A 12,787-nucleotide genomic window follows, 5' to 3' on the forward strand; every position below is an offset into this window, starting at 1 on the left:
AAGACGACGGGGCAGGAGCAGTTAAAATCCCCGGAGCAATAATCGGAGCGCTGATCTCAATGATAGAGATGTTGTAGGGAATCTGCTTAACGGACTTGGTGTAAGAGGAGTCAAGTTTGGACCCGGGAATGGCAGAGCCGAACGCGACTTTTCCACCTTGGAGATCGGTGATGTTGACAAAACCCAGGTTTCCAGGGGCATTTCCGGTGGTTTGGTAAAGAGTGGTAGTGAGGGTAGTGCCCTTAGAGATTTGGTGGAGCTTTTGCGGGTCATAGTAGTCTAGAAGAACGTGAAGGCTAAGGATGTTTTTGATGACGGTAAGGGGATGTTTGGCGGTGAGGGCAGACATGGCCCCATTGCTGAGGACAAGGCAAGTGATTGTTTCTCGGCTGTTGATCTCATCGGCTAGCTTTGTTTGGGAGAGGAAGCTGTTGTAAACAGAGTAATCAGGGAAGCCGTCGAGAATGGCAGTAATATTGTGGGCATGGGCTGTAATAGCAACTAAAGAGAGCGTGAAAAGGAAGAGGTTGAGTGGGTAAAATGCGCCCATCATGAACGTTGAAGAGATCGGCGGAGCTCAGCCAGTTAAGAAGCAGAGAGTGAGATTCTCTGTGGAAGAAGTAAGAGGAGCTAAAAAGGATTGATTTGGGAGGAGGGTTGAAGAGGGCGTTAGGATTTTAACCAGGGTTAAGTTAGCTGGAAAGGATGGGGCCACGTGAGTTGGGCAGGCATGCTTTGGTCACAGCTGGAAATGTGAAGGGTTTTGCGGGTGAAATGCTTGTATGCATATTTTTCTCATTTTGTGGAGGTGAATTGACAAGAATGGACGTCAGTTTTTTGATTATCCCATCATTGAAGCTATCCGTTACGATGGTTATGACTGATGATTGGTGGAAACGGGCATATAACGGCTATTATAACCCATAGGACGTACCGTCGGCTCTCCTGGTTACTCGTCGACGTTGGTTCAACCAATGGTCAATTCGTGGTTGAGTTTGAACTTTCGAAGCTTCATCTGAAGACGAAATCCAGCTTGACCTGCCTGCTGTGAAGAAGTTCGAACCCTACCTAAATTGGCAACGGAAGAGAAAATTTATGACGGGAGTCTGCTTCTTAGTTCTCAATTCTTACCCCTTACTATAGTATTAAATTATTATTCATGATAAACTAAAACATTATCATATTATTATTTATTTATTTACTTTTAACAAGCACTTTCCTATCCAACAAAATTAATTACTTATTTATTCTGGAATCAATTTTTAATAATTATGAAATTATGATCTGACAGGTTAATTTTTATGAATTGTTGAATTTTAATTTTCTATCATCTCGACTATAAGTTTTGAAAATAATTCTTTTGTCATAAGTTTTAAAAATAATAATAAATAGTTCTTTTAAAAAGCAATATTAATTGTAAAATCATTTCCATTCCATGTGAGTGATAATTTATGATTGTTTTAATTTTATGCCAAACAAATCTCATAATTTTTTTATTTATATTTAATACATTATCTGTATATAAATTTCATACATTATCCGTAAATCAAGTGTGATAATGTTGTTAACAAATAAATTTAAAAATTATAAATCTTAAAAATATATATTCATAAGTTTAAAATTATTTATTTTAAAATTTATCTTTACATATTTACAAATGGAAGTGATACTATGTAATTGAGTGATAGTGTTTACATAAAATACATTAACAATTTATGGAATACAATGTAACCAATAGTATTAATAGATTGTAGCAAAGTGATTTATTTAAATAATTTTTTATTTATATTTAATACATCATTGATTTATAAATTTTATACACTATCAATAAATCAAATATTATCACGTTATGAATAAGTAAATTTAAAAATTAAAAATTTTAAAAATTATTTTAAATCAAAACAAATAGATTTTTATATTAAAATTTTTTTAAATATTTATTTTTCCACATATATGAAATGATATTATGATATTAAATGATAAAGACAGTGATAGTGTTCACTTAGTTTATGGAATATAAATCCTTTTTATTATTGAAATTGAAGCTAGCAAAGCAATCATGATTGATCCAAAGAATCCCCTTTTCATACGCTTGTACCCCACGCCACTTCCCACACCCCAGCCATAATCTTCAGATTCCCTCTGTCATCAATATTCTGCAACTTAATTTTTCCTTTTGGTCTCTTGTTTGCGCGGGCCTCAGCATCTCATAGAAATAATGTTCTTCCTTTTACTAAAAAAAGGAAAACATCAGTCAGCCTTTTCTTTTAGCAATAGTGCATAACTTCAATGCTGGCGACCATCCTTTTCATTTCAAATACTGTTAACAGACTAAACTACAATAGCATCAGACAAAAAATTATTCTTTCTCCTCATTTCCTTTTTCTTTTTTATTTCCGTAAATTTTACTTACATTTTTTTTAAGAAGTTAACCTATAAATTTTATATAGTAAAATTACAAATATATCTTTAAATGTGAATAAATAAATTAATTTTTAAATTAAAAATATTTTAATATTTTTATTAGACAGAATTAATCGAATAACTTTATGAGAACAAAAATTATTGGAGGAAAACTAAATCACAATATGATTTGGTAAAAAAATCAAATGCGTTAATTAATCAGGTTTTCAACTCTGCAGGTGAACTTTAATGTCTCCTACTCTTACACTTTTGGGGGGTAGACCTTTTTAAAGTAACATGAACTTGTTTTAGGGACAATAATGCAGTTACTGATGGGGGCATCTTTGCATGCCTCAAATTGAAGCAAGGCAATCAAATCCCTTTCAGCTGTAAACACAAGCTAGCACAATAAAAATATCAATTTCTCATTTTTTTTTTTCTTCTTTTCCTTCCCGTGCGGTGAGAAAGTGAATAATAATATATATATATTTGGTCATTCACAAGATTTAACCTTTTAACAAAACTAAAGAGGGAACTTACATTTTTCACCTGCTGTCTGCTGACATTTGTCTCTTCAGCATCAACGCAAGGGTCGGGTGATTGCAAAGGTAATTTATGGATTAAGATATACATTTAATTAAGTAATTATATTTTTATTTTAGATAAATAAGTTATTTAAATTAAAATTTACTATTTTATGTCATGATAATAATAAAGTATAAAATTATTACCTGACTATTTGATTATATTATATCATCATTTATTACAATAAGTGAACAAGTCACATTAGTATCATGTGATATAAAAATGACATTATTATTTTTACTAATGAAAGTTAATTAGTTATCCATAATAACTTATAATGGGATGTTCAACATAAAATAATAAAAATATAGTAGATCAATTAAATGTAATAAAAATTTAAGATTGACTTGAATTTTTTTTATAATTTGAGAAATTTTAGATATTATACTCTTAAGGTAAGAAGGAAGGCAATTAGTTGTTTGTGGCCACGAGATATACATTTTGGTTTGTACCAACAGACTTTGATAATAGGGTTTTTCACTTATTTGCGGAAACTTAAATTTGCCAGCAACAAAGTAGCATCACACAGTTAAAATAAAATAAGGAGGAATGTGCAAAGACTGTTTTTCCCGTTGAAAATGCTACGTGGCAAATGACAATGTTGCCCCATTAAAGATTTCAAAGAAACATAGCTGGGTCCTCTCGCTGTCCGCCTCCACTCGCGGTGACAACTGGAGAACATTTTGCATAGAAGTTGAACTGGCATTGGATGCAGCTGTCTCTATATACGTGCAGATGCCATAAAAAAAGAGCGATTTTTGTATTATCACCTACTATTGTCAGGGGAGATAGGAAAGAAGAGAGAAGCCACAGCTCACAAAAAAAGAAAACCTCACCAGGAGTGTGTTCAAGAAAACTATTATAACAAAAATAATAATAATAATTAAAAATTAATAAATTTTTTAATATTATTAACTACATAAAATGTTAACATAAATAATATAATTAATAAAAAATTTTAACACTTCGATAATGTCGTCCGACACCATTTGTATTAACATGAGTTCCCTTTTGATCTTACTCAATGAATTAAAGCTCAAAGCGTATAAAAGATAGTAGTTATCTTGATTGATAAGATTAGACAAAATTTTGTGGGTATCATATTCATGTGATAATATTTAGAGTTAAATTAATAATAATAATCTCATATTTTCATGCTTAGATTAGTTGGATCCTAACGTTATCCTACTTTCACATAAAAAACATAATACTGTTAATTTTGCAATGAATCATATCTAGTAGTATGTTTGAGGTAGGGAACATACGGTAGATTTAGATGGGCCAACCTATCATGGAGGATTGTTTGGATTGAGCTTACTCTTCTCAATCATTACTAGGCCGAACTTCAAATCCAATTAATTTTGGACTAAAGTTCAGTTGAAATTTTATGGGCTTGAAAAGCAAACTGTCTTTGAACCCAAACAGTAACAAACGACAAGACAATTAAGCAACCATCGAACACTTGGTGGCACTTTCGACTGTCCACCTGTCACTGATGACCGTGCAGAATCGGGGCCCCACCTCAGCTAGCACGGCCTTTCTTTAGTGTGGGACCCACCATAACTGAAATCAGTGACGTGTCCTCTCTGCCATTTGCTAAGCGCCAGTCAATCGATCTGACAATGCGCGTGACACAACACAGACAAACTTTTGTCACCGTCTGCAAACGGCACCGGCTCTTTCAACGTTTCATTGGACCGTCCATGTCACACGCGGATTTTGAGAGTCGGGTTTGATCTTTGTAAGCATGTTAAAGAAGCTGAATTTTGCCTGCGGAGACTGCGAAAAAGGCTGATGCTGTCAGAATCCGGACACTCGCTTTAATCCTCACTTTATGTCACACACACACACTCACACTCGTCGCTCTCTCATAAAACTAGACCGAGCGAGTGATCATGTTTAGGTTCAAGGAGCTCTCTTTTGAAAATTCGCTTTTCAGTAGTTTTCACGAATATCTGTCCCATCTTCTCTTTTCCGCGACGTTCGAAGACAAACGCATAGTAATCTTGTAATTGATATCACTGGTTTCGGTCGTTCCTTTGCTATGTCGTCAATGCAGGCCCAACCGGTTCAAAGCCCACTTCTTCCAGATTCTGGTATTGTCTTTTTTATCCGAAATTTAAGAATTGGAAAGTATTACGGTTTGTTAATTAATTTTGAGCTTGTCTTAATTTTAGGTGGTCGTGGTGGTGGGAGTGGGACCCCGGAGAGGTCAGAGGACAAGGGAGGGTCGGTGAAGATGGAAGAGAAGGAGAAGAGGAAGGAAGGGTCGCCGTCGATCAGGTTGGGCCTCGGGATTGATGGGAACACGACGGAGAAGCCCGTGGTTAAACACGGAAAGTGTGTGTTTACGACAGCACAGTTGCATGAGCTACAGTTACAAGCGCTTATCTACAGGTACATAGCGGGTGGAATCCCAGTTCCTCTTCACCTTGTTATGCCCATTTGGAAAAGCGTTGCTTCCTCTGGCTCTGCTCATGGCGGCATCTATGATCAGTATCCAAGCTGTAAGCTTTCTTCTTTGTAACTTTTCTCTTCCCTAGAGTCAGATTTATTCATTCCATTTTGTTATGGAATTTGTTTTTTTTTTTGTAAGATTGAGTTTCTTATGTTTTCTGTTTGTTCATTAGAAATTTCTGTTTGCTTTTTCCTTCATGAATTTGTAAGAGCAAATTTCATGGAGATTGTTACTCTTCAAAGTCGAGGTTAATTTATTTTGTTTATTTTTAATTTTTCATGAATGTCTTTGATGTTCAATTATCGGAAAGGAAAGAAAAGATGTTTTTATGTTAATTAGGCTTGGTATTTGCGACGGTCTTCTGTTAATTGTTAAGCATAAATTAAATGTCAATTATTCCTGGGAAATTGAGTCTCGTTGTAAGCTTGACCAGGTTTTGCCTACTTGACCATGGAATTTGAGGTTCATTGATCAATCTTAACGTAAGTTAAATTATTGGATGAATTCTGTTGACATTAGTTTAAATTTAGCCTGACAGACATTGAAAGGGAGTTTTTCTTTCACTAAAATGATTTGGTTTCAGTGATGTGAATTTGGATGAAGTTAGAATACTTATTTCGCGTTTCTTATTTCAGTTGTAGGATTCAGTCCTCAAGGACTTGATTATAGGAGCATGATGGATCCAGAGCCAGGGAGGTGTAGAAGAACTGATGGGAAGAAATGGCGGTGTGGTAAGAATGTGATTCCTGATCAGAAGTATTGTGCACAGCACATGCATAGGGGTCGTCAGCGTTCAAGAAAGCCTGTGGAATCTTCTCAAATTACTTTGCCTGATACAACTCTATCAAAAGGATCAAATAAAGAATCAGAAAACTCAAAAAGCCTTTCAGCCACTGTAAATGCTCAATACACGAACCCATCTTCCTGTAATACCAGCACAAGCCATGAGAGAACTGCTACCACTGCTGTGGATAGCAACAATATGTGGAGCAATAGGAACTCCATTTCCACCAATGCCATCACTAGCACTACCGTCATTACCGCAACAAACAACGATGAGAAAAATGATTGCAAAAGGAACAAAAACTTCCCAAAGACCAGTAAGAAGAGAGAAGAGAAAGTCTCTGTTAGTGATAATATTATCATCAATAAAAGCAGCAAGAGTGGAAACAACGCCACTGTTGGTAATCGGATATCCCCTGGTGTGGGCTTTTCTCCAAAGAGTGTTCTTCAAGGTAGTGTTGTAAAAACTGAAATAATGCTCTTGTCATCATTCCTAACGCTAGCCGATTTTCAGAACCCTCCTATGCCCTTTCTGATTTGGCTATGATATTTTATATATCATTTAATTTATAGGTCTTTCAAATATGCTTAAACTGCATGGGTTCATGGTTTTTACTTGTATGAATCATTTGATGGTCCCCATTGTTTGCCACTCTTATATGTTAGCATGTAACTTGTTGCCCAAAAGATTTCTTAGAAGGTTCTTTATATTTATGTTATTCTACTTTTTTTACTAAAACATTTTAGTTTCTGAAGTTCATGATTATGATATAGATGCTCAAAAGTGCTGGGCATTGTGAAGTCTATTACCATAATCATTGTTATTAGTGCTCGTACTATTTAACTAGAATTAGTTCTAATCACCATGTGTTGTTATGCACAGCATTGAACGTAACAGTTTAATCCCTTGTAGAACCCTTTTGATACTAATTAGAATCGCTTTTCTTGTTATTATTATTTCAGTTCTAGGCAGCAAAAGTTCCCGTGGTTACCAAAATGAAATGGAACTTGAACCAGGGAGATGTAGGAGAACAGATGGGAAAAAATGGCGGTGCAGCAGGGATGTTATTCCTGATCAGAAATATTGTGCACGGCACATGCACAGAGGTGCAAAAAAGCATGTGGAGGTTTCTCAGCCTGTTGCCATTCCTACTATTGGTCCACCTAGTAGATTAACAATAGCCAACAAAGCGGCTTGTGCAGTCCTGAGCACCAGCCTTTCTATTTCAATTCCAAGTCCTCATCTGATTACACAAGAAGAAAAAAGTACGAGCTGTAGCAGTGAGACTACCATCAGTGACACCACCATCACTGTCTTCGAGAATGGTAATGTTTCTTGATGTGATCTTATTTGTGGAAGGTTAAACTTTTTTGAGCTTAGATCCAATTTTATGCCAACTCAAGATGATTGAGGTGTTTCTTCATAAGGACAAGCGAGAATATTAGGTGTCATTCTGCACTGAGCTATACTCAAGAAGTCAGAGATGAATGATGATCAGCGAAGCTTCATGCTGGGCACATTACTTCTTTTTTATCAGATCTCTGACTTCTTTTTCATGTGCCAATGCAGTTGAAAATTTTGTTAAGATAAGAAAGGGTGCCTTCCTTGGTGTGTTCTGGTGGGCAAAAGTAGATGAGTTCCTTCATATATGGCCTTGTATAAGCTCCTTGATTATACTCCAATGTTTTAATTTCCCATTGGGTATTTCTATTCAATCATGTACTGCAATTGCCATTAGTTGGAAGGTTTGTGATGAATCTCTGCTTAACTTTGCACAGATCCTACAAGAGTTTGTAGTGTTCTTGAGTACATGCCAGTTTTTGGTATAACATGGAGTTTCAAGCGCAGCCAGTTTTAGTTAGTTTCGTATCTTTTCATTCTCCCAAAGGAATTCTGTTTCCATTTCTCTTTTAAAAGAATTTTTTTGACGGTTTGAAATAATAAATTTAATTGAGAATAATTTTTTTTCTAAAAAGTATGTAAAATTACTAGTAAGTGTAGGGATGTTAACAGTTAAGATATTCGTAATTTTTAGATATGCTAATCTGAATTTTATTATTTGACAAGATATTGAATTCTTATAAAATTTTAATTAAATCTTAAAATTATTACTTGAATCTATACTTGAATATTTAAGATATATTAAATACTTGAACTTATTAAATACTCAATTATAATAAATTTAAAATAATTCTCATGTATATTAATAATAAAAATTAAATTAATAAATTAAAGTTCATAAAAAAATCAAAAATTAAAATTATATTTAGAATAATTAATAAATTGTAATAAATATTACATTAATTATAAAGTATTTATAAAAATTATATAAAATTAAAATTTAATATTAAAAATTATTATTTGTAATTGAATTTGAATAGTAATACATTAATATCACCACTTGAATCTGTGATAAATAATAATTGTATTATTTAAAAATTTCCTGAATTAAATTATAAAATATTTTAATTTAATTTTATCAAATTAAATAATATAAGTTACTCATTACCATTTCTAATAAGTAACAACAATGAAATTATTGTTAATTATTACTCATAATTCTTCTAAGTTATTTTTTAAATTTCCAACTATAAATTAAATTAATAAAATCATCATGATGGAAAGAGTTTACCTCGAGGTAAAAAAATGGGAGAGGTTTCTTGTTTAAGAAGCAAAAATTTATTTTTTAAAAAAAAGAGAAATATAGAGAAAAGGGCAATAGGATTGTTTTAGCTCTCATTGGTCTTCCTTCGAGTCTTCAACAATCACTGAGAAGAAATCACTTGATATTGGTGTCAAGTCTCCATCATGGTTTTTCCTACATCAAACTGAAAACAAAGCCGATTTTTTTGAATGCTTCTCGATCTTTTTGTTCAAGCCGGATTTCACCATCGATTCCAAGGGTTCAACCCACAAGCCCAAAGCCCTTTACTTTCCGGAACGAGTTTAACAAGGTTCCATCTGGTTTCTGCAGTGTCCTTGGGTGGTGCTGTTGGTGCTGGACGAGTACTGTCACATGGTTTTATTGGAGGAAGAAGGAGGTTTCATCATTCCAATCTGAACTCACAAACGCAAAGCACATCCTAAGCCCTTTTAAGGGTCTCAGAGAGTGCTACAAAATACCTGGCTACAGCCATTTTAAGCGTTTCATCAGAAAATTGGACTGCTGGTGAGGTAATAACTACTGCTCTAGTGGGTTCTTGTTTGTTGGTCATAATTTTTGGGGGCAAGATAGAAAGAGTTCCATACTCAGAAAGGTTTCATTACGCGCTATCTGATAAACTGGAGAAGAAGTTGGGGAATAACAATGGAAGAGGTTTGAGAAGGAACATAAAGGGAAAATTCTGCCTCCATCTGATCCTTGTGCCATCTGGGTTCAATCCATTGCTAGAAAGATACTCCAAGCAATGGATAAAGGATTAATGCTCCAACGTCGGTACAAGATCACTTCACAAACCTCTGAAAGTTCAAGGCTGCTTAACGATATGACACAGAATTTCGATGCCAAAGGGAGTCTCTCTCCATGGCATTCTAGCTTATATCATTAATAAAATTCTATCTTTCAAAAAAAATAAAATTGTATTTATGTCCTCTCAGCTATCTATGACATTACACATGCTGGGTTCCTGCTTGTTGCCAAATGGTTCATACATCTACTAATTAGTAACTATTTGCTGTGTGCTTGATTTCTGCTAAACATGATTACCCGGATTTTAGTCTTTACGACTTGGTTTTTCTTTTTCTTCCAGAAGATTATGTAGAAGTTCCTAGTGACATGCGGGAAATTGAACTCAGTTTTCCTCCAATATGAAGTAACATTTGCCTTCATCTTAATTTCTTGTCTCTCTCTTTGTTTTTGAACTGAAGGAGGGAGGCAGAGGCAGATTACATTGGGTTAATGTTAATGGCTTCGGCGGGATATGATCCTCAAGTGGCACCTGGTATTTGTGAGAAGCGGCTGGGGAGTTCATCACGCTTTGACTTATTTGCGACTCACCATTCTGGACAAAAGAGAGCTAAGTTGTTGAAGAAGCCCAAAGCAATGGAACTGGCAAAACAAGTGTTCGAGGAAGTGAAAGCTGGCTATGGCGTTAGAAGTTTTGTTTAAGATCAATTTTTCATGAAAAAACTGATTTCCCGCAAGTCTTCTTCCTTTTTTTCTAGTGTAGGAAGGTTGATTTTCGTCTGCGAAGGATGATGCATTTTAACACGACTAAAAACGGTTTAATCTGTCTGTTTCTATTTTTGATCGGCTGGTGTCGTGGTGTAGTTGGTTATCACGTCAGTCTAACACACTGAAGGTCTCCGGTTCGAGTCCGGGCGACGCCATTAATGTTTTCTCGTTTGAAATACATTTGGTTTTATCTTTCCCTTTTGCTGCTGCTGTCTTGATTGATTCATCAGTTCCAAGCTAAAGAAGGTTTGAACGTCTCAAATGCATTTGGTTTGTGTTGATTTTGTCACATTCACTATCTTATAAATTTACACTGTGCATAGGGTCATATAAGCAAATCAGAGAAACATAACTGTAACTTCTGCACTCGCTTGGTTCCAACAATGCCATTGGCAAAAATTAAAGATATGCAGAAAGTTTAATATAACAAAAAGAGCCTTGCCTTTGGAGTATACAATGATGGAGGGTTACAATAAAACCTTTGAAACCCACTTTGGTCTTCTCCAAGTTTGAACAATACATTCACAGGTTTTTGCACACTATGCTAGTAATTTTTGACAGCCTTATAGCATTACATCTGAAATTAGAAAAAGGTCCTAATTTTTGCAGATACCCATAGGATCTGCATTCTTGATTATCCAAGGGTGCTCCATGATCTTCTGAAGAGGGAGCCGTTTTGAAGAGTCCTTCACAAGAAGCTGCAAATAAGATTCAAGTACTTGGAATTTGAGATGTCAAATTGTTTACATTCATTCTTCATAACCAATGTCTATTTAAAGGAAGTTGAGGGACTGGTGGGCAGAGTTACCAGGCTGATGAGATTTTGAGCTTCCATTGAGACATGAGGAGTGGATGGGAAGCTCAGGTCGACGTCCCTGATCCTGTAGTGTACAGCTTGAGTCACTACCTTGATTACCACACCATATTCCAATCTACATTAGATAAAAGCTCAAGAAACCACCCATTGCTGCATACCTTTTTAATGTATCATTTTGACTCTCGGCCTCAAATGGAGGAGCGCCGTAGAGGAACTCATAGCAAAGGACGCCTAAAGTCCAGTTATCAACTGCATAATCATGAGCTTTGTTTTCCACCATTTCTGGCGCTAAATAATCCAGAGTTCCACACATTGTGCGTCTCTTGATTCTTGACTGTACGGACCACCCAAAGTCTGCAATCTTCAACCGACCCTGTACAGTAATAGTGGAATTACTTACGTTCAGACACAATCAACAGAACATTAAACCCAAGATTTGATTTCAGACAAAAATTCCCATGCTGGCCTGATGCACATATCAAACAGACCCATTGATACATCTTGAATGGATTTCTCAACAGGGCACAGTTCTGGAAAACAAGTGGATGCCAAATTAAGAAGAAAAAAAAAATGAAATGACAGCGGCTTACCTCATGATCAAGCAGCAAATTTTCCGGCTTGATATCTCTGTGAATTACATGTTTCTCATGACAATATGCCAACGCTTTTGTCAAACTTGCAATGTACTAAAAAAAACAGAAACTCAAAAATGGCGACAATTTTAGAAACCAAAATCTATATATAAGTTGAAAAATTAGAGATTGGGTCATTACCGTGGCAGCTTGCTTCTCACTGAGATGACCATTTTTTCTAAGCTCCTTATAAAGCTCACCCCCATAAGCATACTCAAGAATCAAGAAAATTCGTTCGCTGTCGTGAAACCAACCGTAAAGCCGCAGTATATTTGGGTGACGAAGGCTGGTTTGAATTTCCATTTCTCTCCTCAACTGATGGTGGATCCTGTATTTCTCTATCTGTTCCTTGAATATAACCTTCAACGCCACAATGTATTTGCTCTACAAAACGATATAAAGAATCCCCCCCAAAAACATTTGGAGTGAATAGAGAAGGCGTTTTAACGAGGGAAAAAACGAAGAACAGAAAAAGAGAGGGGAGAACCTGGACTTCTCTGGCGAGATAGACTCTACCGAATTTGCCTTTGCCCAGGGGTTTTCCGATCTCGAAGTCTTCCAAGGACCATTTTCGTTTTGGATTTCCTTCTCCTTCGTCGCTTTGGGAAATCATTTCCCTGATTCCGAGACGATGCCCAAATTGATTTCTTCTTTTCTTTTTCAGAGATTGTACAAGGACTCGGGGATTGAAATCAGAGAGGAGCAGCAGGGGAAGACGATTTGGGAGGAATTTGAATTTTAGAACCCGCCCATGTCATTTGGGCCCAGATCTTTCCATGGGCCGGGATTATAGCCCAGATAACTTGGGCCCACTCTACCGTATAGTTTTTTATTTTTACTTGGTTTAATTAAAATCCTACTTGGTTATTTCAGTGTTATGTCTGATTAATCAGCCCTCTCTAACAGATTCTAATTAGAAAGTCCAAATTGGACT

The 12,787-nt window shown here is 35.6% G+C and overlaps 3 protein-coding genes and 1 non-coding gene across 4 annotated transcripts in view; 2 read left to right on the plus strand and 2 right to left on the minus strand.

Moving 5' to 3' along the window:
- The window catches only part of FLA8 (FASCICLIN-like arabinogalactan protein 8), a 1,250-nt gene extending 205 nt beyond the window's left edge, over positions 1-1,045 (minus strand). The window contains exon 1 of the mRNA XM_021424034.2: positions 6-1,045. Within this exon, the coding sequence (XP_021279709.1) occupies positions 6-553 (548 nt within the window). The 5' untranslated portion in view covers positions 554-1,045. The remainder of the gene's footprint in view (positions 1-5) is intronic.
- A 3,809-nt stretch (positions 1,046-4,854) lies between these two features.
- LOC110413872 (growth-regulating factor 9) lies at positions 4,855-8,039 on the plus strand. The gene is made up of 4 exons (XM_021424874.2): positions 4,855-5,084; positions 5,166-5,495; positions 6,082-6,681; positions 7,193-8,039. The coding sequence occupies exons 1-4, from the start codon at positions 5,033-5,035 to the stop codon at positions 7,567-7,569; spliced, it is 1,359 nt and encodes a 452-aa protein (XP_021280549.1). The 5' UTR covers positions 4,855-5,032; the 3' UTR covers positions 7,570-8,039.
- Positions 8,040-10,485: 2,446 nt separating this feature from the next.
- On the plus strand, positions 10,486-10,559 carry TRNAV-AAC (transfer RNA valine (anticodon AAC)). Its single transcript has one exon. It is a non-coding gene; the product is annotated as a tRNA-Val (tRNA).
- Positions 10,560-10,821: 262 nt separating this feature from the next.
- On the minus strand, positions 10,822-12,550 carry AUR3 (ataurora3). The gene is made up of 6 exons (XM_021425072.2): positions 12,341-12,550; positions 11,995-12,237; positions 11,812-11,907; positions 11,380-11,594; positions 11,213-11,285; positions 10,822-11,102 (listed from the first exon to the last, which is right to left on the minus strand). Exons 1-6 carry the CDS (start codon positions 12,464-12,466, stop codon positions 11,001-11,003), a joined length of 855 nt encoding a protein of 284 aa, XP_021280747.1. The 5' UTR covers positions 12,467-12,550; the 3' UTR covers positions 10,822-11,000.
- Positions 12,551-12,787: the final 237 nt, after the last annotated feature.

Source organism: Theobroma umbraticum, unplaced genomic scaffold (assembly GCF_002168275.2).
Source record: "Theobroma umbraticum cultivar Fairchild unplaced genomic scaffold, ASM216827v3 scaffold_4.1, whole genome shotgun sequence".
Lineage (NCBI taxonomy): Eukaryota > Viridiplantae > Streptophyta > Magnoliopsida > Malvales > Malvaceae > Theobroma > Theobroma umbraticum.